A 26,269-nucleotide genomic window follows, 5' to 3' on the forward strand; every position below is an offset into this window, starting at 1 on the left:
AATGCAACCTCATCTCGATCTTCCTACTCAAGCCCACTTCAAACACCTCGTAGCCTCATGCGCATCCTTGCACTCCAACCCACACACCCTTGCCCCGCACTTCCTACACTTGATAGTCCCCCAATACCCACAATTATCACAGAATTGTCTCTGCGGCGGCGCACCAGCCGGGTTCGGGCTCGCAAAGCTCTGACTGTACGGCAGCGGCGGCGCGCTAAGCAGGGCCTCCAGCGTCACAGAACCCAGAGGCGATGGTATAGAGCTGGACACATCGAGTAGCGCATCGTCGGACGCAGCATCGATGTCCATGCGTGAAGGCGGTAAGGTCGGGGCGGGCGTGGCCTCGGTGGACGGAGGCGGCATGGTGCTCTGTCTACGCAGAATCTGCGCGTTCCGCACACCTGTAGTTTCCCTGCGTAGTGGAGGCGCCTGTTGCTGCTGTGCCAGCTGTGCTTCTTCGTCATCGAGCCAGTGCTTGATTTGCCTTTGGTACTGTATTATCCGGCGCGCATTCTGCGTCTTCGGTACTGAGGGCTTGCCGGGTACGGCGATGATCTGCTTGGGGTCATTGTCGCGTTCGAGCTCGGCGATGCGGCGTGCAATTGCGGTCTGCTGGCGAGCGGAGAGCTCGTTCTCGCCTCGTTGGCCGCTGGCGGCGGCGGCGCGCTTCTTGTTCTTTGGATTGATGGCGACTTTGGAAGGGTCGTATCCGGTGTCGACGACATATGTCCATCCTGGTGCGACAGATGCCGCTGAATTGGGCAGGACCTCGACATGTGGCATGACTGGTGATGGAGTGGTCTGGTGTCGAGTTCGGCGTTGCGGAGAGGAGACGGAAGTGATTGGCCGCTGCACGTGGGCTTGTGTGAACGCGTTGCGGAACGCCACGCGCGGGGTATACTTCGTGTGGCATTTGGAATTGCTGCATAACAAGTAGGCGACATGCGCTGGATTCAAGTTGCATACCCCAGTCATATCTACGAGACTGCTCAGCATACAAGCAGACCTGTAGTTGTAGAGACCTGGACCTTCTAGCCGCACGCTCTTCAACGACGATGTCAACACGTGAACCCCCAATAGTCCTCCCCGCAACATCACCAGCATCCTCTCCTTCTCAATCTGCGGTCATCGTATTCATCCACGGCTTCGGCGATACAGCAGAAGGTCCTTCTTCCGTCGCTGAGCAGTTCCAGCGCGCTGACAAGCTGCCTTACGCCTCTTGGACCATCCCAAACGCGATCGAGGAGCGTGATTTGGGTGCCACTGCATGGTACATGCCGACTAGACTTTCGCCATACCCGCCTTCGCGACCAGAACTCGAAGACGATGAAGACGAAGATGGGATGCTTAGGAGCGTGAGGTACATTACAGGACTGATAGATGAGCTGGTTGCGCAAGGGGTTCCAGAGAAGAGGATAGTGTTGGCGGGCTTCTCACAGGGCCATGTCATGACGCTACTCACGGGATTGATATCGAAGCACGCAGGCAAGCTGGGTGGTTTGGTTGGGCTGAGTGGCTACATGGCAATTTCAGACCGAGTGCCGGCGCTGAGAGAGGAGGCTGGACTACCGAAGGATGTGGAAGACAACATCGAGATATTTCTGGCAAGGGGCACCGGCGACAGGCTCGTGCCGAAGCGCTATCATCGCCTGTGTTGTGAGGCGCTGGTCAAGTTTGGTGTCAAGGAGGAGGTGTTGACCATCAAAGAGTATGAGGGCATGGGCCACGTCATGGGTGCCTCAGAGCTGAGAGACCTGTGTACATGGTTAGAGCGAGTTCTTCCGCCCCTCGAGTAACGGAGCTTAAGTCGCAAAGTTGATCAGGACTCCAACGTTTATTTTTGGCGAATACAAAAGCTGCTTCACCAGTCGTGAGTGCTGTCCGTTGATTCGCTCTCGTGTTCGGGTGTCTGAACGAAGGCGACGCGCCTCAATGATCGACAGGACGCCCTTGCCAGTCTCCCGACTTGGCAGAGACAACGTACCGGTTCGCGCCTTCCCCGTATTATTTCACGAGATGCTCCCATCCTTTATTCTGCCAGCACGTGCGTTTCAATTTGACTCACTGTTGTTATACTGAGATGGCGTTAATAAGGCGATATGGCCTGTACACACTTCTAGCTGCCGTCTTCGTATACATGCTGTACGAATTCAGCTTCCCATACGAAACCAGCGATCCCAATGCGAAAGCGAATCACCCCACAAACGATGGCGAAGCTCAGCAGCCCAAGCAGCAACAGCAACGTCCCGACTACAAGTCCATCAACTGGTCGAGAAAACCCATACAGCACCCTGTAAAGAGCTTCATCCAGCTACCCACAGGAACGCCATTGAAGCTTCCCAGGATACAGTTCGATTTCAAAAAGGAAGACCCCACGGCGAAGAATATACGTGAGAAGCGGAAGGAGGAGGTTAGGAAGCAGTTTTTGAAATGCTGGACATCATATCGCCAGATGGCCTGGATGCACGACGAGCTGAAACCCATCAGCGGCGAAGTCAATGATCATTTTGGAGGCTGGGCTGCTACGCTCATTGACGCTTTGGATACACTCTGGATCATGGGCTTCAAGGAGGAGTTCGAGTCTGCCATCAAAGATGTGGAGCAGATCGATTTTGGCTATACTGCGCTTAGCCAGGTCAATGTGTTCGAGACAAATATCCGTCACCTGGGTGGCCTGCTCGCAGCGTATGAGTTGAGCGGAGAGAACAGGCTCCTCAACAAGGCGAAGGAGGTTGGCGAGATGTTGTACCACGCGTTTGACACACCCAACCGCATGCCTGTCACGAGATGGGACTTCCGTGCTGCAGGTGAAGGCAAGCAGCAACTCGCAGACCCGCAAGTTCTGCTTGCAGAAATTGGCTCGATGACGATGGAGTTCACACGTCTCTCCCAGCTTACCGGTGACCCTAAATGGTATGATGCCGTTACTCGTGTCTCGAAAGAGCTCGAGAAGCAGCAGGATAATACTCATCTGCCGGGCATGTGGCCGATTGTCGTCAACGGGAGGAAGCTTGACTTCACTGAGGACAATACATTTACGTTGTCATCAATGGCCGACTCTACCTACGAGTATCTAGGGAAAATGCACGCTCTGCTAGGTGGCCAGGATCCTATTTACAAGAAGATGTACGAAAAGGCCATGGCGGCCGCGATCAAACACGTTCTGTATCGCCCTATGACGTCCGACGACTCCGACATGCTTGCTTCAGGTGCCGCTCGTGTGGAAGGATCGACAGTCTTTTTGGATCCGGAGCTGCAACATCTGGGCTGTTACACTGGTGGCATGTTCGCCATTGGAGGCAAGCTGTTCGACAACAACGAGCATGTTACCATTGGGCGGAAGCTTGCTGATACATGTGTCTGGGCGTACAAGAGCAATCCTGCGGGCATCATGCCCGAAGTCTCCCATCTCGTCAAGTGTGCAAACACAACCGCATGCCACTGGGACGACAGGGCGTGGCATGCCGAAGTTACAGCGAGAGCTGATCTTCAGAGAGAAGCAGATCCATTGAGGAACATTGCAGGCCTTAGACTGCCCCTTGGGTTCTCGTCGATCGAAGACCGCCGGTATATCCTCCGACCTGAGGCTATCGAGAGCGTATTCATTCTGTACCGTATCACCGGCGAGCAGTCGTGGCAAGCTGCAGGTTGGGACATGTGGACTTCAATCATGAGGGTCACGGACACGGACATTGGTAACGCCGCTCTGCTTGATATTTCAGCAGACACACCACCCATGACAGATTCCATGGAGGTGAGTCGTCAATTTTCCCATAGCAGTTGTCTATTTACTGACCGCAATTGCAGAGCTTCTGGATGGCAGAGACCCTCAAGTACTTCTTCCTCTTATTCAGCGACCCAAGCTCGATCAGCTTGGATGAGTATGTTTTCAACACTGAAGCACACCCGTTCAAGCTCCCCGAGGCCAAGGCTAAGGCATAACGGACGCATGGCTATGTTCAATCCAGAATTTCAACTTCGAGTCCAACGCACATACGTAATTCGACGCAGAAATCACCAATGTGTCATTCTAAGACGTGATCATTTCGACCTTACGCAACCTCGATTTGGGCGTTGAGGCTGCTTGTCCATCGCGATATTCGCCAGACTAAGTGGACCCTGGAGCACGTCGAAGCATCATCGCATCATCGATCCGTGACATCACAAGCATTCAACACAGCGCCTTCAACCATAAACAGCAGAGCCGAAATCTTCAATAAGTACGACAGCAAAGCGAACGCATCCTCGACAAAATCTTCATCCTGCAAACTCCAAACCCCGCGACACCTACCAACACTCCACAATGCCTCACTCCAAGACACCTGGTCAGTCGAATGCGGCTTCTGACAAGTTCAATAAGCAGCAGGCTGAAGGTATGATGCCCACAGAGATGTTCTCGAAAGTCCTTTCACACCACTTCATCACATGCTAACTTTCATACACAGCCAAGGGCCTCGGCGCATCGAACGCGCCTGCCGTAAAGGAGCAGAAGAAGCCTGGTGAAGCACCGGTGGCCAGCGACAGCGGTAATTCGAATGTCGGTGTCGACCCCAGTGCAAACAATCCCGGTGAGGCTGGCATTGGTGGACCCAATTACGGCACTAGGTAGTTGGATGACGGATGCTCTTGAAAATTAGTATAATACCGCATGCCTCCAAATGGGCTTGAGCAGATAATGAATAATGTGAAATCTTCTCCAAACATCTCAAATATTGTTGCAGAAGCGGAACTAGCGTGAGGTCATGGTGCTGTGAGGGATGAGCTCACGCGAGTCATGCACCACGCGAACGCGCTAAAGCTGGACCCTTGCGCATCTCGAAGTTCAATCCACCAAACATCATCATTGCATGCACGTTCCGATCAATTGATCACCATGTCGAGGGACGATGAGCCGTCATATATAGATTACGAGGCATTTCTCGACCCCGATTTCTCGGCTACATGCTTTGCCAACACGCTTGTGCTTGCAACGAACAACGCCTCAGACACCCCACTCGACCTGTCCACGCCGCTGTCCAGAGTTCTGTTTGACGTACAGGAAGTAGATACACACATCGACACACTCACCACCAAGTCTGCACTACCCCTCCTCGAACACACACGCGACCATGCTGAGTCAAGCGGGCGCATATTGGCTGAGGTGGAGGGACAAGTTGCAAGCTTGACAGAGAGCTACAAGACGCTGGAGAAGGAAGTCATTGAGCGATACGAGATTGCCGAACAAGTGCGCCTCACTGCTGAGCGTCTTGTCGAAACCGTCAGACTGGGAAGAGCCGTGGCACGGTGCCTCATGCTGGGACGACAGCTGGAGGTGCGCATGTCTGAAGTCGGCGGCGTAGGCAGCGCAAAGAAGGAGGACCACAGGGCGATGGTCAGGAGTGCGGACACGATACTGTCCCTCCGCCAGATATTCACGAACACCAAATCGGGGCAAGAGGGCGAAGGGCTGGACAAAGTCAACGCAATCAACACGCTAAAGAACGAGCTCGTCGTGCCCGGGGAAAGGAATATCGCATCGCGCGCCCAGCAAGTCGTCAAAGAATTCAGCATGTCATCGCTGCTCTCCTCGGGCCAAACCTCGGCAAGCACCTTCGCACAGACCGAAGACACAAAGAGCCGCACCACGTCCGCGCTCCAGACGCTCTACCTGCTCTCCCCGAGGACGGCAAGAACAACGCCTGAGTCCTTCGAGCCAACCCTCATGCTCACGGCGCTGCAAGACTACCTGCAAACGAGCTTGAAGAGCTCGCTCGCATCCCTCGCCCGCGCACTCACCCAGCTCCCACAACTGGAGCGCACGCTCCTCGAGATCTCGGCGCGATGCCAGAACATCGTAGCGTTGCAATCGCTGCTCTCGTCCACCAAGCCGCCCGTGCATCCTCTGCTCTCAGGGGCTTCACAGCCGAAAGCGAAGAGCGACAACTTCCTGCAGCCGCTCCTCGCAGCGCTCGACACCAGCTCGCTCCCGTCGTACTTTTGGAGAAGCCTGGCGTCCAACATGGCGCCGAGGATGCAGGAGATCATGTACAAGGGCGGGGTGAGCGCGAGGACGCTGCGGAGCAACAAGGAGAGGGTGAGGGATGCGGTGAGGGAGTGCGTGGATAGGGGCAGCAGGTTGCCTGGGGAGAAGGGGGGGAGGAAGGGCGAGGGCTGGGAGAGAGAGGCAGCGGTCATGGTGGGGAGTGTTGTTGGGGGGATAAAGTGAGCTTCGTCACTCGAGCCTCGTCTCCTTCTCGACGCAGTGGATGATGAGATGTTAGATTCGGTCGGCATTTCGTATGAGTCAGCACCAGTATTGTGCAAGGCCCGTCTTCGATATCAGTCCGTTCATCGATATCAGTCCGTTCATCGATATCAGTCCGTTCATCGATGTCAGTCCGTTCATCGATATCAGTCCGTTCATCGATATCAGTCCGTTCATCGATGTCAGTCCGTTCATCGATGTCAGTCCGTTCATCGATACCAGTCCGTCCATCGATACCAGTCCGTCCATCGATACCAGGCCATCGCATTCGGTGTCTCCAACTAGGCCAAAAATAGCCAGCCAGGGTCCACGAATGCAAGTGAGGGTCCAGAGTGGATGCCCAGGACGAAGTCGTTTGATCGGCTCCACCAGGCCCCTGCAATTCGGGCGGAAACGTTTTGCGAATGCGGATTGTGACGTGCCAATGGTCAAACGCGTGGAGGCAGTTGTTTCCGAGCGTTGCACGACAGTGTGTGTAGCAAGTAGATGTTCGGCGGCCCAATGGGAGTCGACAGTGGCCGCAACACCACACAGGAACGTTACAGACGGAGCGTCCCGAGTGGGCGCGCGGCTGCGTCTGGGTGGAGCGAAAATAAAGCAGCGTTTGCCATGTGCATCGAATGATTCCTTTTCGTGCATCTGTCCGTTTGGCTGTCAGCACGAGGCGTCCTCGCTAGCAGCCTTGTGAAACTGCGCTAGCATCTATGCAGTGCGTGGAGCGGACTTTCTGCGTCGACGTCTCCCCGACGGCGAGTGCACTCACGCTCTTGTGGCCTTGGACGTCTTGCGTCTACCCTCGCTCTCCTTCCTTCGTGTACCGGTATCTTGATCTTGCATTCTTTGTTTCCCTAGGTACTGCCCATCCCGGCCGAGTCCGTATCCCTGCTCCAGGCGGCGCCCCGTCCCCGACGTTCAAGCTCCTTTGAGGCCAGCTGTGCTGCAGGAGAGTCGCGCGACTGTACAAAGTACGAAGTACGACGCACGAAGCACGAAGCACGAAGCACGAAGCACGAAGCACGAAGCACGAGGCACGAAGCACGAAGCACGAAACACGAAACACCTTACGCATATAATACCGCCCGACACCATGTCCGCCAGCCACATGGCCGCCAACCGCAACAGCACGCCCGAGGGCTCGTCGTCGCTGCGGCCGCCCGTCAACCGCACGTCGCTCGGCGCGGGCCACCACCTGCGCGCATCGGCCGACATGGGCGGCTTCTCGTCGCCGCTGGCCAACCGCGGCATCCGCCCGGCGTCGGAGATTTACTTTGGCCGCCCGAGCACGCAGTCGGGCAACCCGGATGAGATGGAGCGCGCGGCGCAGCAGTGGCTCGCCGACATTGACCAGTACGAGAAGACGCTCGAGGAGATGGCCACGGCCACGCTCGACCAGGACTTCAAGGACGAGCTGAGCGCCATCGAGCAGTGGTTCCGTGTCCTGAGCGAGGCCGAGCGCACCGCCGCCCTGTACGCCCTGCTGCAGCAGACGACGCAGGTGCAGATCCGCTTCTTCATCCAGGTCCTGCAGCAGATGTCCAAGAGCCTGCCCATGTCGGGCGTGCTGTCGCCGGCCGCTTTTGGCGAGAAGGGTACCGTTGCCGCCCCGCGCTCGCCCCCGCAGAACCCCCGTGCTGACGACCCCCACGCAGACCCCATGACGCAGAAGCTGAGCGACGCCATGAGCAAGCTGGGCACCGGCGAGAACCGCCACTCGCTCATGGGCCGCCCGCCGCCCTCCCCAGGCGCCGCCAAGCGTGCCTCGGGCCTCGACCCCTCGACCATCCACCGCATGTTCCCCGACGCGGCCGCCGCCATTGCCAAGCAAAAGTCCGAGTTCACCGAGGTCGTCGGCGTGCCCCCGGCCGCCAACCGCAGTTCCATGCTCGCGCCCACCATCTCGGCCCCCGATGGCGACAGCAACACGGACAACGCCCCGGCCTCGCCCTGGAACGACGGCCAGCCCGGCCAGCGGCCCAAGTCGTCCGGCCAGCAGCAGCCCCCGCAGCAGGGACAGCCCGCCATGGGCCAGTTCACCGCGCCCCCGCCGTCCGCCGGTCTCCGGTCTCCGCGCCTGCCTCTCCAGCAGGACGCCGCCAGCGTCCAGACCACAACCCTCAACGCCCTCGAGGCCAACTCGGCCGGCATGCCTCTGCTGTCCCCTGCCTACGCCGGTGGCAGCTGGGCCTCGCAGCTGAGCACGCCCATGGTTGCCAACTTTGGCCAGCAGGCGAACCAGGCCGACATGGTCGCCAATGCCACTGCCATGAAGCTGGCCGCGCTCTCCACGGTCAACAACCGGATCCAGCTCGACGACGTGCGCAAGTACCGCCGCGCTCGATCGACCGACGGCCACGGAGCGGGAAACACTCCTCTGTCGCCAGGCTTCCCGCCCATGGGCAACAACATCCTCATGACCAACGAGCTGGGCCAGGTGCTGACTCCCCAGCAAGCTGCTGCGCTCCAGGCTCAGCAGCTCGCTGTCATGAACGGCCGCCGCTCTCGTCCCGCGTCCCCCGGTATTGCGATGCAGGGTGGCATGGGTGGAATGGGCAGCTTCGCTTCGCCGCAGGCTAACGGCTTCTTGTCTGCCGACTACGCCAACGCCGGTCTGATGAACAACGGCATGGGCGCCCTGAATCTCAGCCAGTTTGGTCTCGGTGGCGGATTCGACAACCACAACGCCGGTTTCTTGGGCGACGAGATCAACCGTGGTCGCTCGCCCCGCGGCCGCCGTGGCAGCTCCAAGCCGCCCGAGGACCCCACCGATCCCACTCTGCTCCAGGACATCCCGAACTGGCTGCGCAGTCTCCGTCTGCACAAGTACACAGACAACCTCAAGGACCTGAAGTGGCAGGAGCTTGTTGAGCTGGACGATGCAGGTCTCGAGGCCCGCGGTGTCAACGCCCTGGGTGCTAGGAGGAAGATGCTAAAGGTACGTTACACATCACAAAGCTCGATGAGCCCCGCTAACAGACTCGCCAGGTCTTCGAACAGGTCCAAGAGGCCAAGAACGACGGCAAACTGCGATAGGTTCGCCTGGTCATCATCCACACTCGCAGCGACAAAGTCACAGCCTCGTACGACTACCACACGCTCCTCCGTCGCTCCTCGGAGCTGTAGCTCGCGAACAAGCCTCTCATTACATAGATCTACGATGGAACACCTCTCCCCTCCCAGCTGGTCACGGAACCCCATCGATCCGTCAGGTCTGGTCCGCATACAATTCCCACGTGTTTATGCATTGCATGGGACCCGAGACTTGGATTTCTGCGCAGGGCCATTGAGCGGTTTTATGTTGTTGCCAGGGGTGTATTGTTTGATATTCGGGCTTTCTCTAAAAATATGTTATTTCTCTTTCGGGTGTATGGTAGGTAGGCTCAGTCGGGTAGGTAGGCTCAGTCGGGTAGATTGCGCATGGCGCGGATAATGACTGCATGTGATTATTCTTCCTGTTTGAGCGCAAACGCAGTGAGCACGCTCCGAGCTACGAAACACTTGTCTAGGTGCACTTCCCTTGCTTCTTGTGAACGTCGGTGCAACAAGCCCCCTCCACCGATCTCCGCCACCACCGCTCTCGCCCGAGCTCAACGCGTAGACGTGCGTTCCAGAGGCAGATCCCCATCCGACTCTCGCCAACGACGCCCAGGCCCGAAGCAATGCCTCGTACCTCCCTCGGCCACGCGGCTGCGATGAGACCCATGGCTACACGCATGTCCCGGGCTGAGGCCGCGTTGAAATATGCGAGAGTATCTGCAGCCGCCGGCTTATGCTTTTGCTGCACTGAGATAAGGGCTCAAGGGGTTTGACTTTGGACCTTGCTGTCTACTACCTGTCGGTGGACTGGGATCGTGCCATGTCCACGCATCGTGAACAGCAAGTGCATTCACTTGCGAGTACTGTCCACAACCCACGCACAATATCAGCGCTCTATTCAGCACGCATCTCGCACAGTGCCGCTCACGAGTCTGTACATTCGCATCTGCCCTCCCCCTTCCATTCGCACAGCACAGCACAGCACAGCACATCACTTCCACTCCACATCTGCACGCCCGACGTCACACCGTCCTCGGCCCAGAGGGAGAACACCAGACCCGCTCGACAATCCTGGAATGCTCAAATGCACACCCGCCCCCAGCGGCGCTGCCCACCCTCGCAGCAGCACAACCCGCTACATACCACCCACCCCAAGTCTTGACCAAGTCCTGAGCTACGTAGACTTCTTCCCGCATTCTTCTTCTCCACCGCCCCAGACCCCACAGGTAGCTTCGTGCAATATCTAAACCGCACCTCGGCCATGGCTCAGTCCCTCGTCGGGCTACTGCCGGCCACGCACCCCATCTTCTAGGCGTCGACCACCGCGCCGCCAACCCCAGCGGGCGATAGCTAGCTAGCGTCTCGCAAGCCACCAGGGCCGGAGTGCCGAGGGCGTTCAAGTACCCCAAGATCGTCTTCGCCACGGCTTTCTGCGGCGCCGAGAGCGGCGGCTGCGCGGAGAAGATTAGGGTCAGCACGTGCGAGGCCTATGTGCGAGACAATGCGGCTGCGTTTGTCGATGCGTATTGGGAGACTGCTGGGCTGGAGTGGTTCCAGAAGGGGGATGTGGTGAAGCCGCAGAAGAAGGCGGTGCCCATGATCAAGGGCCAGGGTTGGTTTGGGTGGTAGGAGTAATTCATGTTGCGGCAGACGTAGTCGCTGTATAGTCCATGGAAACTGTGCTGAGTTGCTTGCTAGCTAGGAGGCGACCATATATACATGCCCTGAGACGTGCTAGTCCAAGGTAGTCAACAGAGGTGACGATCAAAGCCTATAGGACCGACTTGCACCGCAACAACTCAATAGTAGCGCTTGATCTCTGCCCAAACTTCTAACCCCCCTTGACGTCTTCGTATAATTGAACTGTGACTTCTGTGCAATACCAAAACGCCTGGTGATACACGGCATCTGCGAGTAGGTCGAGCGTGCCTTTGAACTTCACCTTGATGGCTGCAATACCATTAATCGACCTCTTACATAATTTCGCAGCATCACAAAGGCTACAAGCACTCAACAGTAGATGTTAAGCGCTTGTTACTACCCAATGCTAGCTAGCTATAGACGGTAACTACAAGTCAAGACTATCTCCCATATGTCCCATGTTATCCGTGTTGTTCGTGACTGGCCAATGTCCCATGTTGTCCGTGTTGTTTGTTAGTAGTAGCCAGGCCCCAGTGCGTGAACAGTCATAACTGTTCAATTAGCGGCGACGCCTTGGCGACGCCCAACCGATCAGGCCACCGTTGGTACCCTTCCAGTGATTCTCCATCATGCTGATGTAGAAGTCTTCATCGGAACCCCAGGGCTGGCCCGCATAGCCGTCGTCCGAGGACCAGGTAGACTCATCGTCGCTCAGATCTGCAGGCGTATGAGGGGGTCCCCAGGGACAAGGGTAGCGAAAGTACTTTCCAATGACGATAGTGTGGAAGAGAGTAAGGGAAAGGTACAGCTCTCTGGCGAACGTGGCTGACCTGTAGTGGGCATAGCCCGGCTGCTGGGTGTAATCGTCGTTCATGGTGGTCAAAGACGAGGTGTCGTTGTTGTTGCTGTTGCTGTTGCTGTTGCTGTTGCTGTTGCTGTTGGAGAGCGACGGGAGATGCTGCGAATAAGGTCGCCTCCTTTGTGCCACCAGCGCTTCAGGTGGTCAATGAGTCGGTGTCGGTGGTAGACGACAGTGGGCATGCCCTCAGCGTCACGGAACGTATGGCGGTTGGAGGTAAAGGCTTTGGCTTCACCTGCAGTGTCTTGAAGAGCCGGGGTGGTAGAGCGATGAGTAGACTTGGGAGATGTGAGCTCAAGAGGGGTATTGGGGGTGGTGAGCGACTTGTTCGTGGCTCGAGTGGCGTTGTCGAGCGTGGCGTTGCGGGCCGAGGAGAAGCGTTTCTTGAGACTGAACTTGCCTTTGCGTACGATTCGCGGCTCAGTATCGTCGTCAGAGGTGTCAGAGGTGGAGAAATTGTCTCGAAAGATGGCTGTAGGCGGAGTCAAAGCCGAGGTGGGGTAACGTTCACCAACGGCGTGAGGCTGGTCACCGTTGCGTCCAAAAACGCTGAAGCGTTGCAGCTGGCGATCGTGAGCACTGGAGCTGGAGTCGGTGCCAAAGGGCGAGCCAACTGGTGTGGTGAAGGTGGTTACGGTAGAAGTATCAGAGATGTTGTTGCGGAGGTGGGATGGGCCACGGCGTGGTGAGTGCCTGACCGCTGTTGGCGGAGGTAGTGAGATGTCAACAGAGGGGATTGTTGACGTTGCCCAAGGGTAGTTTTTGTCGAAGTTCCAAGGACGAGTGTCTGTTTTGGTCGGGGTTGACGAGAATGATCTCAGAGATCTCGTCGTCAAGCCAAACTCAACTGAAGCTCGCAGGTCTTGGACGCCGACTGTAAGGGCACGGGGGCGGAGGATAGCAGGTGAGAGTGCCTCGAGCTCGGCAACAGGAGTTTTGAGGCGCGTTGAGCTGTTGTCCTTGGTCACACTGGCCCGAGATTCACATTGTGCATTGTCGACCCCCTCGTCACGCTGGGCAACCGCAACATCGCTTTCCTTCTCTTTGCCGCTCAGCTCCTTGTACAATGCATCGTCCATCATGACCAAGTTTGGAGAACCAGGAATTGGCCGCAGCCGAGCAGACGAGCGCTTCTGTGCAGGGCCGCCGACCTCGTGGATGTCCTCCATGGCATGCTCCATAATCATCTCCTCAGCAGCAAACGGACCCTGATCGCCGAGCTTGTAATACTCCCTCAGCGATGGCAAGAACTCTGAGAGACGCTCCGTGAGACCGTTCACCGAAGGCACAGTCACTTGCTCAATCTCCGCCAACAGCTCAGGGGATAGCGCGCGCCGCATAAGCAGCATGTTCGTCATCTCCGAACGTGCAGAATCCTTGGGCGTGTTGAACTGATCCAGCTTGTCACAGAAACTGCGATACTTCTCGCGCATCTCTCCTGCGGATACTGGTCGCTGCGGGATATCTTCACGAAGCTCAGGCACCTTCACAGGCAGCTGGTCCAACGAGCGGGAATTGCGCAGGTGAAGCTCCTCATCCAGCTTGTCGAACAAGTTCATACGACTGAAGTTCATTGACGGCAGTTCGTGGCTGTGGCTCATGGCGCTGCCCAGAGCGCTCCTCCTGTGCGAACCCATCGACGACCTCATTGAGAACAAGGCACCTTCATCGACCGAGGCGCGCACACCACCCGGGATACCGAATGGAAACCGAAAGTTCGAATTCTTCAGATTACTGGCACTCGTGTTCAAGCTTGAGTCTTCGTGCGACTCCTCCTTCAGATCTGGAAGATAGTGCAGACCGCCTGGATACCTGTATTGCGAGAGCCTGAGATCCGTGGTGGTGTCATTGGTCGAGATCGGTAGCGGAAGGTTTGGTTCGCTGATACACGCAGCTGGGTTGCTGAGATTGAGAGACTTGCGACCGTGCCAGACAAGGTGCGTGGTCGTCTGACTGTCTCGACGATTGTCAACAGGTTTGGGAACACCAGCAGGCGAGGACTGGACTCGAGAACGCAAAGAGCTATCCTGGGGTGAATACACAGAGGAAGGGTCATGGATGGCAGGGGAAGGGCTGCTGAAAGAGTGTTGATGCACAGGAGAAGCAGGATCTGCATTGTGCGCTGGTGATGGGGCACGATCGCGCATGGCGTCCTTGGTCTTTGCTGGGACTGTGATCTCCTTGAACAATGCCTTCTCGGGAGTCATGATGGCGTCTCTGAGAGACTGTTGCGACGAGGTCACGCTGTTCGCAATACGAGACTCTTGCAGTGTCTCTCTGGAGCTGTTTCCGGCCTTCGTGAGGTCCTCGTCCTTGCTGGACTTCTTGCCCCAGCGCTTGAACATCATCCATGACGCCACCCCCATCGATCTCTGAGCCTCCTTTGACGTACTGGACTCGCGTGGTGGTACCGGGGGCAGTTGAGTGGCACTGAGGGTAGATGAGGAGCCTGGGGTCGACACTGAGCCTTGCTTCATGCTGGGTTTAGAGCCTGCTCGAAACCTATTCGTGAGTGGAAAGCTTAATTCACGAGGAGGAACCCGGGGCTTTCGCAGTACAACCGGAGCTGGTGTGGCAACAGGTGCTTCAGACATTGGCCTTGGGGTCTGCGCGTTCGCAGGAACAGCGGCCGGTGGCTTGGCTACGGGCATTGATACGGATCGACCGGGCGTTGCGGCATCCTCAGCAGTCCTGAATGAACGAGCGTCCACCTCCTTGATGGAGGGCTCCTTCTCGGTCGCTGCATCTGGAAAAGATTGGTAGGACTTCGCATCATCGTCCTCCGCTAGCCCATCCTCGGAAAGTTCAGACTCCAGAACATCGGTCGCAGATTTAAATGACTGCGGATCGGACGACTTCTGTGCATGGTTACTCCTGCTCTCAGAAGCTTGGTCCTTGAGAGACTCGGTTTCAGTGTCCTTCCCTTTCTTTTTCTCTTCCTTCTTGGGGTCTTCTTCATCCCCGTGCCTGGACTCGGTGTGCTGGTATCCAGCCAGGAGATCTGACATATCGACCTCGGTACTTAGTGCTGTATCCGGAGGCAACGGCGGCTCGCGATCCGGCATAGGAGGTGGATGAGAACCGACTTGAGCTCCAGTGACCATGGGGATCGAGCACCGGACAGCAAAATCAAGTGTCGAAGAGTCAACAACACTCGAGTTGGCTTGGGACAAGATACTAAACCGCTTGTCAACAATATGGCCATGCACGGCTGCGCTTGCATGTGTTGACCGATGCTCGTTGTACATGGCCTCATGCTGCGCACCCTCCGGTTCATCATTAGCAGATGACGGATCTACGGTGTCATCGATACTCGTCGTTGTAGATCCTGGCTCCAACGCTTGCAGAATCATGTCCCTAGTGATCCGTCGAGCGACAGGAGATGCAGGCAGTTCCACGATACCAGGAATGGCAGTGCTGGAGACCCGTGTGGTTCCGGAAGCCCAAGTACCACGAGCTAGAGCCGCAGGTAGGTCTGTCAATCCACGTTCTTCCTGTACGGTCTTGATGTTGTTGACAAGACTGGTAGGAATGGGGTTGACCTCTGGCTCAAGGATCTGCTCGCGCTCAAACTGCTCACTGTAGTCGTAGTAGAGCGGACCACTGGCGACTTCCTCCTTGACGATGATACCAGTCACGGTGTCGACAAGCACCTGAGTGCCTGTTGGGCTGAGCATCACTTCCAAGGACGATCCATCCCGTGGTGTAGGGGGTGATGGTCCATCGGACGAAGGTGTGTCTGAGTCGTTGCGGATGTTTGTCGAGCCGCTGGAGAAAGAGCCTTTGACGGAGCTATGAATCACGCGAGGTCGCTCGAGAGGAACACGAGGGTGGAACAGCGGTGGAACCGGAGGAATGTCGCCGTGAGGTGCCCCGAAGTAGGCTGGTGGATGACCACGACTGGGACGGCGAGGCATTCCAAAAGGTCTGTCCTGGTATCCAAGGCTTGTGTCAGATGGGATCCTCAGCCTCTGTGCTTGCTGTTGGATCTGTCCCTGGCTGCCATGACCGTGCAATCGCCGTGGGCGTGACCCGGTGACATCGCTCAAGGAGGGTGACGCTGGCCGGTACGAAGGACGGCGGAGTCTGGTGGGGTATACGTACGGTGACTTCGGACGCTGGATGTGGTCGTGGCCGCGCAGGCTGCCCAACGATCTGTTGCTTGACAGTCTGAAGGCCGGCTGAGTAGTGTTGGTCATCGAGAATGACCGCTGGCTGTCTCTGTTGTTGCGGCTGCTCCGGTGGCGTGTCGGAATGAGGGGTGACGATCCTGGAAGATTCATCACTGTGGGTGAGAGCGTATCAGCAACGTACTGCGGGCCTGACGGCTCTCGCATGGAGGTACGTCTAGGTGCAGATGAAGACGAAGGCCACTGTCGATGGTGTCGGCTTGCACGGCTGGAGGTGCCGGACATGGACGAGGCTGTGGACAGCCTGCTGCTCGCGCCGCGGCGCTGCGGAGCTCGAGGTACGTTGCCCATGCCAGAGAAGTCTCCGGTCAGGCCAATGACGTTTCCCATCTCTGTAGAGGTACGCAGCATGGACATGACGCCAGGAGCGGATGCCAGTAGGTCCTGCTTGTCAGCTCCGCTGTGGTGCCTGTAGGTGGCTCGAGACATGGCCGACAGGTTGGACGCCCTGCTGGTGCGCCCACTGGCGTTGGGGTCTCGCTCGGCAAGCATCGTGTTGTCCTGGACGTGGCCAAACTGGCCAAGATGCGATGCTGAACGCAGAAAGAGCTGTGGTAGTAGGGAGGGTGGAGGGTGGTGATGTGAGTGATAGTGGGATGACCAAACAAGATGGGGCCGGCGAAGGTGAGACTATCCAAGAACAAAAGAGTGACTGCAGCTCCGCCCCTCACCCATACGCAACCAAGACGAGAGTGATGCTGGTGATAGACAAGCGGGGTGTAGGGAGAGGGAACAGGGGAGGTGATCTCGAGAGGAATGACTGTTTCCCCACACGAGCTGTTCCTGCCTTCTTTGCGGTGGCAGGAGCTAGCTCGCAACAGCAGCAGGACCGCACGTGGCGAGTAGCTACTGAGAAAGACAGCGACGATGATGTGAGGAGAGTAACGACAGAGTAGGAACCACCTGCCCTGGACGGGAGACAACAATACGAATAAGCGGCATATTAGCCGCTGCGGCATTGGGTACATACCTATTTGCCTCACCGCAGATTCCACATCCAACGCCCCTTCCCGCACGGCAGGCTCAACGCCTCAACTACAGCCTCCAACTCTGGGTCTCCGAAGCATCCAGAACGAGCTTTCGCATCGCCGTGCACCCTGCCGGACGAACTTCACAGCACAAAGTTTCGAGAGTGCAACGAACCCACTGCTCCCTCCGGCTCGTTCTACCTGCTGTCACTCGAGAGCTGGCGGAGGCCAATGCACACACCTGACATGATGGCATGGACACTACAGCTAGGAACAAAGGAAACCATGTACAAATTGTATGTACCCAGACGCTAGATTCTGGAAAGCTAGGAGATAAGAAGGTGGTTAGTATATGCAAACCAAAGGACGACCAACAAGCAAACAAAAGGGTATATGGCTGCGAGATGCCAACACAGACAACGCCCGCTGTAAATGAGACAAAGCAAATGTGAGGGTATATGGTTCACTCCGCAATGGTATGTATGTCGTTCTTCTTCTTGGTGAAGAAACGCCTGAGCGACTGTAGACTGCTTCTCTTGAGCAGCCTCTTGCTGGTTGTCTCTGAATAAACACTGGTAGAAGTTGGTGGCCTATCTGGTGGTTCGGCAGACTTCACAGATCGTAAGTTCGAACTCGAAGGTGTCGCAGCACCCCCGAATTTGCCAGACATCGACTGTTTGGGGGTATGCCGGGCACTGCTTGGAAACAGGCCAAATTGAGCGCTCGACGACGCTGAACGTGGAGGCGCAGTGCTAGCTGGCGACACGATCGAAGCTCCTGACAATGAAGAGTAAGCTGAGTCCTTTGCTGTCATGGGCGGACTATCCCCTTCTTTCTGGGACGAGCGCCGGTGACCGTGCTTATGGCTGGTACGACTCGGCTCTGTCTGGGGTTGTGCGGCAGCCTTACGTTGTTCTTCGCTGTGCCAGGCTTCGTGGTGGTATTCGGGCTGTTTCGGTGTAGGTTGAGTTGGCACACGCACTTCCGCAGGAGGAGCTGGCGCTTGAGGTGAGGCAGGAGCTTCAACGTTTGATTGCGCGCTTCCCGCCATGTAAGGGTTTACAGGCTCTGGCTGTGGCTGGTAATGCGGCACTCGTGAGATTGGACGCCCACGGGGCTCATTATCAGGTGGTGTTCTGGTGTCTGTCTGCGGGGCAGCAAGAATCACTGGCACCTGCGGAGTCGGTGGTATTGGGAGAGGTTTGTTCTGCGAGCGTTTGCGAGATGATCGACGGCCATTATCGCGCAAGTTCGACTTGGAAGAGTTTCGAGAGGAAGACGTGGTTGCAATCTATGCAACATTAGCTTCGACCTTCGAAGTATCAGCATTCACATACCAGGCTGCGTCGACTGGCAGCACCGCAGCGCTTCTCAATCTCATTGCAGTAGCTACTGACTTGTACAAGTACTGTTCCAAGTCGCTCTGCTTTCGTCACTAAGCTCTGCAGGAATTGGGCCCAGCCGCTTGTATTACCGCACATGGCCGAGTATATGCGCCCGACGTCTTCATTGCGATACGCCCATTCGTCGCCAATATCGCGCAGGTAGAGCTCAAGCTCTTGGTTCGCATCGCGATAAATGCTTATATCGATAAGGTAGTCGTTGAGCAAATGCGACATGCGGTTGATGGTTCGTTCAATGGTGATGTTTCCGTCCAGCAGCGAAGCACGGTATGCGCGGTCATCGAGAAGGCGGTCGAATTCGTTGACGTGTTCCATTGGTACTCGCAAGCACTTGTGCCGAAAGAGCATGTCCTTCAAGCTCTGCTCAAGATCCTCGTTTGCGCGCTGCAGGAAGCTGTCGAGCTCATTGACATGCTTCAGGAGAATATCGGCGACATCGGCGGTCGACTTCTCGAGGTGCTGGTGCAGCAGATGGACGCCGAAGACGATCTGGGCAATTGTCTTCAGCAAGGGGTGGTGTTTGCGCTTGGGGTGATGACGCCGATGGCAGCTGTACGTGTAGTTGTAGGAGAGTTCCTCGGCATCAGCTTCCCTGCAAAGCAATTGCTGGCGAGTCTTGACGCCTCTGCCAGGAGTCTTGAAAGGCACAAAGCCCGTCTCGCCCGTCGCGTCAAGCATTGACTCCTCGAAGGCGGCCTGCATCGACGGCAGGGGGTGGATGGGGAAGGTCGCGGTCATCATGGGCGTGTCGGGCGCCTCCTGCCATTCGAAGGGATCACGGTCGTGTTCGAGGCTACGCCGCCCGCGCTGGGAGGGTCTGCGAAGAGGGACCATGGAATAACTCCAGGGCTGGGGATGCGGCGCCCGAGTTGCCCCAAAAGGTCAGCGCTCGTGCTGTTCCCCCGGATTCCGAGGAGGCTGTCGCCCGATATATCACGCACCCAGTCCCGGGTCTAGACAATTCAAGGCTGGGGCTTGCGCATAAGCACGAGACACGTCGAGGAACAAATCCAGACTGGGAAGTGGGAGAGCCAGGTGTACCAGGGTACGGCGGTCTGCAGCCCACCGGCTGTTCTAGCAGTCTTCAGCGGCCAGTGAGGGCTGCCGCATGCTGGTGAGTTCTGGAGTCGCGAAGGGGGCTGCACGCTGCAAAAGCACACAGGGGAAACGCAGCGGAAGGGCGTGGCAAGAAATGAGCGTGGAAGTGAGGTCTGTGTCAGGGCAAAGGTGTCTCCAGTGAGTCGTCTACAGTCATCAGCTCACAGCTGACGATCGCCCACAGGATGCCAACGCTTCTGCTCGCCAGGAGGTCGCTGCACGGGTGTCTGAGCGCCCAGTAGCGGCCGAATTAAGGTACCGTTCAGCGCGGGCGCGGAAGCGCTCGTCCACACCAAAAAAAACACGCACCGAATGGACGCGCAGCTGAGCGTAGCTAGGCACGTAAGGTTTCAACGCTGCGACTCTATTTCCAAGCCATTGCGCGCCTCTTCACAAACGTGTTTCGGGCCCCGAGGTTCACATGCTGGGTGCAGGCGCGCTGCGACCCCTCCCTGTGCGACGCAGCAGGCATCGTCATGCAGGCCTCAGCTCCTGATCGCGAAGGAACACCCCCCTTCACCACGCCTGATGCCTCCATGGATGAGCGAAAGCCCGTATCGCCTGCGTCGCCTAACTCAGCCGATGCCAGCCCAGGAGGGATTGACCCGCTAGCTGCAAAGGCTGCAAAGCGGATAGCTGATGTCATCAACGACTTCAAACGCGAGCTGGACGCGCGCGATGGCGCCTGGGCGCACGCTCAGGGATCTATAGAATTGGCATTGAGGTCTGGCGACTCTCCTAAGACCTTCAAATTAATCATCACGCCTGACGAAGATGGTGATGAGTACCTTGTCACAGTAAAAGCTGCTCTTACGACGCCCGAGGTGATCACAATTAACGACGATACTACACCAGCTGCACGACCAGTGTGCAAGCATACGCGGCGCGCCTCGGATGCTGAATTTGAAAAGGACATTGTTTGGCGCAAGAAGCGCAAGCTCGATGACGGTGACGATGAAACGAACAAGCGCCCGCGCACCGGCAGCAAAGGAAGCGACCAAGACATCATCATGCCCCTGATCACCAAGGAAGATGTTGAAGCTCTCCGGGCCAAACTTCGAGAGGACATTCAGGAGGATACCACCGAGACCGTTAACCATGTGCAACGCCTGCTTCGACGCTTCAAGGCCGAGTGGCACGAAGAAACGAAACGCGACTTCGAACCATCACAGACACTACTACCAGGGGGATCCTTCCGCAACGCGATACCCGCGGCAGGCACGGGTCCTGGCGCGTCGTTTCCATCATCTGATGTTAACCGCGACGATGCCAATGCTTCGATAGCCGAAGTCATTCGCAGAGAATCAGGGCTTCTGTCACGACAAATCAAGTGGGTTGAAGATTGCAGACGGATCGCCAACGATGTCCACATCGAGCGCGAAGACACATGGCGGACCTCCTCTGCAGGTTTCCACGACCAGCAGCGACAGGATCGCGAGAACTTCCAGAATCGAATGGTGCACGAGTCTGCTCTGCACTCGCAGACGTTGAACCAAATTTTGAACGAGGTCAAGGCAATTGGGCTGTATGCGCAGAACATGAAATGGGAAACACCAAGCTACCTGAGCAATGTGCCAAACACATCACCGCAGATTGCCACGCAACCTGTCTTCCCTACACGGGCAGCGCCGCCAGCGTTTCCTACACAGCCTCCACAGCCTATCCGCACACCCTTGTCAGGGTCGAAGCAATCCTATCAACAACAGGATAATTACACATGGAAGACAGGGCGTGGTCCAGGTACACAGAATGGATGAGCCAAAAAAACACTCTAGTCAAGCATCGCACGGAAAGGATGCCGAGGGCAGAGGGATACAAAAAATGTTACAAAGGCTATCTCAATGAATGACTCTACCAACCCCGCCACCTCGGCCATACGTCAACGACTTCGTCACATCCTCGCTCCGAATCCACGACGAGGTACCATCCGAACCCAGCACCCGCAACGCAGGCATGGTTCGGCCAGATTTCGACCTTGTCCCCGATTGTTAGCTCGTTGCACTTGCTTTTGTCACCTTGCCAAGTTAGAATACCGTGCTCCTGACTGATCCGTCCTACGATCCATCCTGCCTTCTCCCCACGCTCATCGTATACTGAGGATGTCTTTGAATTGCCCATCGATCCGGTAACGATGCCCCACCCGGAATAGCTCTTACACGGCTCTCTGCCCATCGCCAAGCTGCCCGCCGATACCAAGGCCTCAGGCGTCTCACGCTCGGTGTAGACGGATGTGACTTCAACAAGCATGCGGATCGCGATAGAGTCCTTATTGAGCGGCTGGAATCCCTCTATCGCCGCACCCTTAGCCGGTCGAGCGTGTGTAGCAACCTGCTGGCAGTCCAGCAGAGGGTACACACCAGCGTGCAGTTCTACAGCAAATTGCTCTTTCAATCTTGACAATGTAACGTGGAACTCTTCCACTCTGGGAGAAGACGAGGAGAGCATGTTCTGGGCCGCGGTCGCGGTCGGCGTCGCTCCAATACTCAGTACCAGCCCCTTGCGCGCATTCTCTGGGACCGCGTGAGTGGCTTCTTCCAGCCCGAGAAGCTCATCAATCAGCCCTGACGCGGCGTCATCCTCGCTGTTACCAGCGTACGAGTGTCCAAAGTGGCTGTAGAAGCCGTGAAGCACAACCGCTCCTTCGCCGCCTTTGCTGCCATCTTTTGCTAGCACAGTACCAACCAGTGGCTTGAACTTGGGACTCGATGTTGCAATGCCAGCGCGACGATACCCAGTGTCTATCTTAACAAAGACACCAATCTTCTTCTCAGACTGGAAATCCGGGTGTGCCGTCAGCGCATCATGGAATAGTGAGAAAGCATCGGCGTTATCAATGATAATGTTGATGCTCTCCGACTTCAGCACATTCGCCAGCGCAATGAGTCTTGGCACAGCGCCCTGGGGAACAGGCACACCATATAGGATCTACACATGTCAATATAACCCATGGCCACGTGTCTCACGCCTTTTCCACTCACACTGCTCTCCCTTCCCTTCTCCTGCTGCTCCTTGACATACTCGACCAAGTTCTCCGCCTCCGCGACCGTACTAACAATGAACAGCGCGGGCGTGTTTTCCAAGCCTGGCAGTCCGTCGCCGACTTGCAGCCGAGATAACTCGAGCGTCTTGTGCGATTTGACGTGGGCTCTGAAGCCGACCTTCAGCTTCTTGCAGATTTGAAGCATGGCGGTGCAGTTTGCCTTGATTAGGCGCCGGTCGAGGATGATGGAGGGGGTAGGTAGGTCGACTAGTTTCTTGCCGACGAATTGCTGCGTGAGTAGCGATGCGTTGGAGAGGGGAAAGTTGGAGGCCATGGTGGCGATGCGGGAGACTTGTTGTCGAGGAACAAAAGTATGTGTAGTGAAGATTTTTCGAAGCTCAAGAAAAGCAGTTTCGTTGTTTTGTGATGTCCGTGGATGCAGATGCCTTCTTATATACTGCCCTGTCTCTCGCTGGTGATGTTTTCCGCGGGAACACTATACCGGCCGCGTAGCATTCGACGACCCTTCCACTTTTCAGAATAGCGCAATCCCGGTCATCTGAATCTATTCCGATCCACAACAGGCCGCAGACAAGCAGTGTCAGTTGTCCAGCTACCAATTGCACTGCTTTGGGGAGAAAGCTGGGGGTAATCGATGTAGATACGGCGACCAGCGGAGCGTAAGTTTGTCTGAATTGGGGCAAGGGTCCAAAGGCCGATGAGTCTGAACAGCTCGGCTATCAATTTCCTTGAGGTAAAGGCTTTCGATAGGCTAGGTGTAATTGTTTGGTGGTGAGGTCGTGGCGGACATTGAATGACCGGTGTAAAGTGGGGCGAAGTGGGGGTGAGGCTGACCAGCCGCTGATGGAGAGCTGCTTTGAGCTCTAGCAGATATTAGGTACGTGAGGCATTAAATATGTTGGCAAGATTCATGATGGATCCTGTTTGAGTTTGAGAGACATTTCACAAAGGCTAGGTGATTTCACTTCCTCGACAACATATAGCGTGTTCTCGCCTAACCTGCATATCAACACCACCCAAAAACATCCTATGGAACGGGTCCTGGCCATGCACTGCTCAATCGTCTTCGCCTCGTCAAGACACTACCCGGACTGATGCTTCTCCGATCGGCGCCTCCAGGACCATAAGCGAAACTGTTCTCAAGGATGGCGTCTTCCAGGTCGTCTTCCTCCTCAATTCTCTCGATAACCTCTCTGGGTGCCTCCTCTTCGAAGACAGCCTGGAGATCAGCATGTGGGCTCATCTTGCTCCAGCTCCAGAAACCGCCATCAAACAGCCATTTCGAGCGCTTCGTAGGCCCTGGGCCACTGATGCTGCGTCTGCGCGTTGATTTCCATAAAGTACGACGCTCGTGCCACGCGATTGCAAGTAGGAAAGGGGCGTTGAGGACACGGATTGCTGTGATGTTGATCTTGTGGAACCAGCGTGGCGTCAATATGAACTTAAGTGGCAGCAAAATAACAAAGGCAAGAAGATTGAAAGGCGGACGGTAAGCGAACAGCGTGTCAGACTTGACACCTTCGAATGTCATGACCGCACGTCGGAACTGGATCTCCGCTGTCGAGTCGGCGGCAATCTTTGAGAATGTGTTGGAGAGAATTGACACCAAAACAGTCAAAAAGAGCGTGTTGCCGATGAATGCGTAGATGACCATCAACACCGGACCGAGGATCTCGTGGAATGTGGGTGCTTCATCGATACCGGTGCCGTCCAGTCCAAACCATATCCAAAGCATCCACTTAGAGATGGTGATCACATTTGGTGCGTCGGCGTCGGTAGCGGGATTGCTGTTGCTGAGCCACTTCAGCGCGAGCAAGAAACCACCGAAGCACCAAAATGCGATCAGACTGAGAGCGGTAAACTCCTTGACCATGGCTCGTAACGAGATGAAAAGCATGTTCTCTGGCATCAGGTTGAACGCGATCCTCGGGAACAGAATGGGCGATGCTATCGCTAGAACGTCGAGAGCCTGTCGACCCGTCTCATCGTTTCCAAGTGCCCATCCATGAACACGCATCCAGAAGTAAATGATGTAAATTCCAGCGAAGGTCACATCGAGGAACGCCCAGAGCTCTTGGGTATGAACTTCCCATCCATGCTCGAGACAAGATACCAGCTCATCGAGCACCCAGCCGCCTCCATACAGCAGGAAGACAACTTCAGCTGTTGTGAGTGTGTGATCGACGCGTTCGTGCATACACCAGCAGTAGAGTGCGAGAAGGATCACGAACTGGGCGACCTCGATGACGTTACGCGTCCGTGGCACCATAAGACGGTATTGGTTCAGCAATGGCGCTTTGCGTGGATCGTACAGCGAGATCGGCTTGTGCTTGTAGTGATCCGGGATGATATCGATGAAAGTCGTTGGTGTGTACACGATACGTCCACGGTACACAGCATCGATGACCTTCTGGCTTGCCGAGCTACTGAGAAGAACCTTGCTTTCGGAGACAATAGCAACTTCGAGAGCTGTCAACTTGCCCTCGTAGTCGCCTTGACCCTGGTACTCCGAGAAGTGACGTGGTGGAGTGACATCATCTGGTGCGCCTTGAAAAGGCCAGAAAGGCGCAACGAGAACATGTGCCAGTAGCAAAAGCCCTGACTTCCCCGTTCCATCCTCATCGTGACGACGCAAGACCTTCATGGCAACAAGTTCGCACAAGTTTGCCCTGGTCAAGTCGACAGTTTGATGGTGTTGCTGAAATTGCTGCTCTCGTAAGAATTGCATACGATTTACGAGCAGACTGTAAACTGTTACTAGTCAGCAAAGAATGTATCACCACTTCGGAGCACTCACCAATAGAGATGTCGGTCTCGTCATAGAGTCGGTCGACGAGAGGTTTGACGATTAACACGTTCATGCGTGGTTCTCTTAGCTGTTCGATGGAGTACGGGTCCTCTATGACCGCCAGTATGAGGCGCCGGATACTGCTCGGTGTCAACTGGTTGTCACTATTCTGAGCGGTACCCATAACTACGTACCGGTGGATGTTGTAATACACCTTCAATTCTGAATGTGGATAAGGCGCAAACACCTCCCTTGGGCCTACTGGCGCACCAGTTCCGTTGAAGCAGCCATCAGAACCCGCGTGGTCCTCATCAGGTAGCAGAGTTTCTTGCTCTTCACGGCTCTTTGCCGCACGTAAAGCATCGCTTAAGGTCCTTTGAGTCTCAGTAAGATGAGGTCGCCTAAGGTGGTTCCGGAACTCTATGTGTCTTGAAGATTTACGCTGTTCTAGCGAAGGCCTTCGCTTGGGGGAGACATCGCCGCCATTGCTATGCACAGCATTGCTTTCAACGCTATCGCGACTGCTGAGGTTTGAGGTCAATCGTGGTCGAGGGAACGTGCCATATGCGGGACTACCGGCGGTGTTGGTGTTCCAATCTGGGTTCGATGTTGGTCCAGACATATGAGGCCCTCAAGGTTCAATAGGCAAATGCTAGGGCAATTGTTAAGTGAGAAGGTGGAGTTTGGTTCACGCGACGCGTGGGATTATCCGATACAGCCCGCCGTTACAAGAATGAAAGCCGCTGCGTAGGGATCGATACGCTGCAGGTGTCGAGTGAGTATAGGACTTAGTGTGGTTACGCAGTCCTGTGCACGAGAGTCCAGTCACGACCGCCAGAGGCAATCAAATTGAGGCAATCTCTGATGTAGATAACAGACTTCGTGTGGGGGGAGATGGGGGGCAATAGATCAACGTGTACATACGAAATGCAGATTGATCTTCGTTTCGAGTCTGCGCTAGTACTCAAAGAGGTAAAGTCGACTATCTGCTATGCAGCCTCACACGTCACTACCCGTCACAACGCAGCAGCGCTGGCGAACACC

General features: G+C 56.1%; 11 protein-coding genes across 11 annotated transcripts; 6 read left to right on the plus strand and 5 right to left on the minus strand.

Moving 5' to 3' along the window:
* Positions 1-27: 27 nt before the first annotated feature.
* Positions 28-783, minus strand: M421DRAFT_100810 (uncharacterized protein; the record flags this gene model as incomplete). The annotated part of the gene is made up of 1 exon (XM_033586569.1): positions 28-783. The coding sequence occupies one exon, from the start codon at positions 781-783 to the stop codon at positions 28-30; it is 756 nt and encodes a 251-aa protein (XP_033449374.1).
* Positions 784-1,055: 272 nt separating this feature from the next.
* Positions 1,056-3,942, plus strand: M421DRAFT_4929 (glycoside hydrolase family 47 protein; the record flags this gene model as incomplete). The annotated part of the gene is made up of 3 exons (XM_033594771.1): positions 1,056-1,758; positions 2,121-3,754; positions 3,808-3,942. 3 exons carry the CDS (start codon positions 1,056-1,058, stop codon positions 3,940-3,942), a joined length of 2,472 nt encoding a protein of 823 aa, XP_033449375.1.
* A 361-nt stretch (positions 3,943-4,303) lies between these two features.
* M421DRAFT_61631 (uncharacterized protein) lies at positions 4,304-4,609 on the plus strand (the record flags this gene model as incomplete). Its single annotated transcript, XM_033595898.1, has 2 exons — positions 4,304-4,373; positions 4,446-4,609. 2 exons carry the CDS (start codon positions 4,304-4,306, stop codon positions 4,607-4,609), a joined length of 234 nt encoding a protein of 77 aa, XP_033449376.1.
* A 264-nt stretch (positions 4,610-4,873) lies between these two features.
* Positions 4,874-6,205, plus strand: M421DRAFT_4931 (golgi transport complex component Cog5; the record flags this gene model as incomplete). The annotated part of the gene is made up of 1 exon (XM_033594772.1): positions 4,874-6,205. One exon carries the CDS (start codon positions 4,874-4,876, stop codon positions 6,203-6,205), a length of 1,332 nt encoding a protein of 443 aa, XP_033449377.1.
* A 782-nt stretch (positions 6,206-6,987) lies between these two features.
* M421DRAFT_420351 (uncharacterized protein) lies at positions 6,988-9,750 on the plus strand. The gene is made up of 3 exons (XM_033592447.1): positions 6,988-7,833; positions 7,894-9,176; positions 9,227-9,750. The coding sequence occupies exons 1-3, from the start codon at positions 7,332-7,334 to the stop codon at positions 9,272-9,274; spliced, it is 1,833 nt and encodes a 610-aa protein (XP_033449378.1). The 5' UTR covers positions 6,988-7,331; the 3' UTR covers positions 9,275-9,750.
* Positions 9,751-9,867: 117 nt separating this feature from the next.
* M421DRAFT_420352 (uncharacterized protein) lies at positions 9,868-10,937 on the plus strand. Its single transcript, XM_033592448.1, has one exon. It carries the CDS (start codon positions 10,098-10,100, stop codon positions 10,437-10,439), a length of 342 nt encoding a protein of 113 aa, XP_033449379.1. The 5' UTR covers positions 9,868-10,097; the 3' UTR covers positions 10,440-10,937.
* Positions 10,938-11,329: 392 nt separating this feature from the next.
* M421DRAFT_420353 (uncharacterized protein) lies at positions 11,330-13,257 on the minus strand. Its single transcript, XM_033592449.1, has one exon. It carries the CDS (start codon positions 13,208-13,210, stop codon positions 11,798-11,800), a length of 1,413 nt encoding a protein of 470 aa, XP_033449380.1. The 5' UTR covers positions 13,211-13,257; the 3' UTR covers positions 11,330-11,797.
* A 4,141-nt stretch (positions 13,258-17,398) lies between these two features.
* Positions 17,399-19,172, minus strand: M421DRAFT_61823 (uncharacterized protein; the record flags this gene model as incomplete). Its single annotated transcript, XM_033595915.1, has 2 exons — positions 17,399-17,884; positions 18,273-19,172. The coding sequence occupies 2 exons, from the start codon at positions 19,170-19,172 to the stop codon at positions 17,399-17,401; spliced, it is 1,386 nt and encodes a 461-aa protein (XP_033449381.1).
* An 818-nt stretch (positions 19,173-19,990) lies between these two features.
* On the plus strand, positions 19,991-21,073 carry M421DRAFT_37252 (uncharacterized protein; the record flags this gene model as incomplete). Its single annotated transcript, XM_033589763.1, has 1 exon — positions 19,991-21,073. A coding segment is annotated over one exon (1,083 nt), but the record flags the coding sequence as incomplete, so codon positions are not given.
* Positions 21,074-21,287: 214 nt separating this feature from the next.
* Positions 21,288-22,750, minus strand: M421DRAFT_61981 (uncharacterized protein; the record flags this gene model as incomplete). The annotated part of the gene is made up of 2 exons (XM_033595930.1): positions 21,288-22,361; positions 22,415-22,750. The coding sequence occupies 2 exons, from the start codon at positions 22,748-22,750 to the stop codon at positions 21,288-21,290; spliced, it is 1,410 nt and encodes a 469-aa protein (XP_033449383.1).
* A 587-nt stretch (positions 22,751-23,337) lies between these two features.
* On the minus strand, positions 23,338-26,116 carry M421DRAFT_420359 (nonselective cation channel). The gene is made up of 3 exons (XM_033592450.1): positions 25,420-26,116; positions 25,235-25,365; positions 23,338-25,188 (listed from the first exon to the last, which is right to left on the minus strand). Exons 1-3 carry the CDS (start codon positions 25,845-25,847, stop codon positions 23,465-23,467), a joined length of 2,283 nt encoding a protein of 760 aa, XP_033449384.1. The 5' UTR covers positions 25,848-26,116; the 3' UTR covers positions 23,338-23,464.
* Positions 26,117-26,269: the final 153 nt, after the last annotated feature.

This window comes from Didymella exigua (assembly GCF_010094145.1).
Source record: "Didymella exigua CBS 183.55 unplaced genomic scaffold M421scaffold_12, whole genome shotgun sequence".
NCBI lineage: Eukaryota > Fungi > Ascomycota > Dothideomycetes > Pleosporales > Didymellaceae > Didymella > Didymella exigua.

What these genes read in the sequence shown, in the direction of transcription:
- M421DRAFT_420351 (XM_033592447.1), top strand. Translation starts at nt 7,332, where the DNA reads ATGTCCGCCAGCCACATGGCCGCCAACCGCAACAGCACGCCCGAGGGC. An exon ending in GGCCGCTTTTGGCGAGAAGG is followed by an intron (nt 7,834 to 7,893) that starts GTACCGTTGCCG and finishes ACCCCCACGCAG; the next exon opens with ACCCCATGACGCAGAAGCTG. An exon ending in CTAGGAGGAAGATGCTAAAG is followed by an intron (nt 9,177 to 9,226) that starts GTACGTTACACA and finishes CAGACTCGCCAG; the next exon opens with GTCTTCGAACAGGTCCAAGA.
- M421DRAFT_420352 (XM_033592448.1), top strand. Translation starts at nt 10,098, where the DNA reads ATGTCCACGCATCGTGAACAGCAAGTGCATTCACTTGCGAGTACTGTC.
- M421DRAFT_420353 (XM_033592449.1), bottom strand. Translation starts at nt 13,210, where the DNA reads ATGCGCGAGAAGTATCGCAGTTTCTGTGACAAGCTGGATCAGTTCAAC.
- M421DRAFT_420359 (XM_033592450.1), bottom strand. Translation starts at nt 25,847, where the DNA reads ATGTCTGGACCAACATCGAACCCAGATTGGAACACCAACACCGCCGGT. An exon ending in GTGTATTACAACATCCACCG is followed by an intron (nt 25,366 to 25,419) that starts GTACGTAGTTAT and finishes GACACCGAGCAG; the next exon opens with TATCCGGCGCCTCATACTGG. An exon ending in CGAGACCGACATCTCTATTG is followed by an intron (nt 25,189 to 25,234) that starts GTGAGTGCTCCG and finishes GACTAGTAACAG; the next exon opens with TTTACAGTCTGCTCGTAAAT.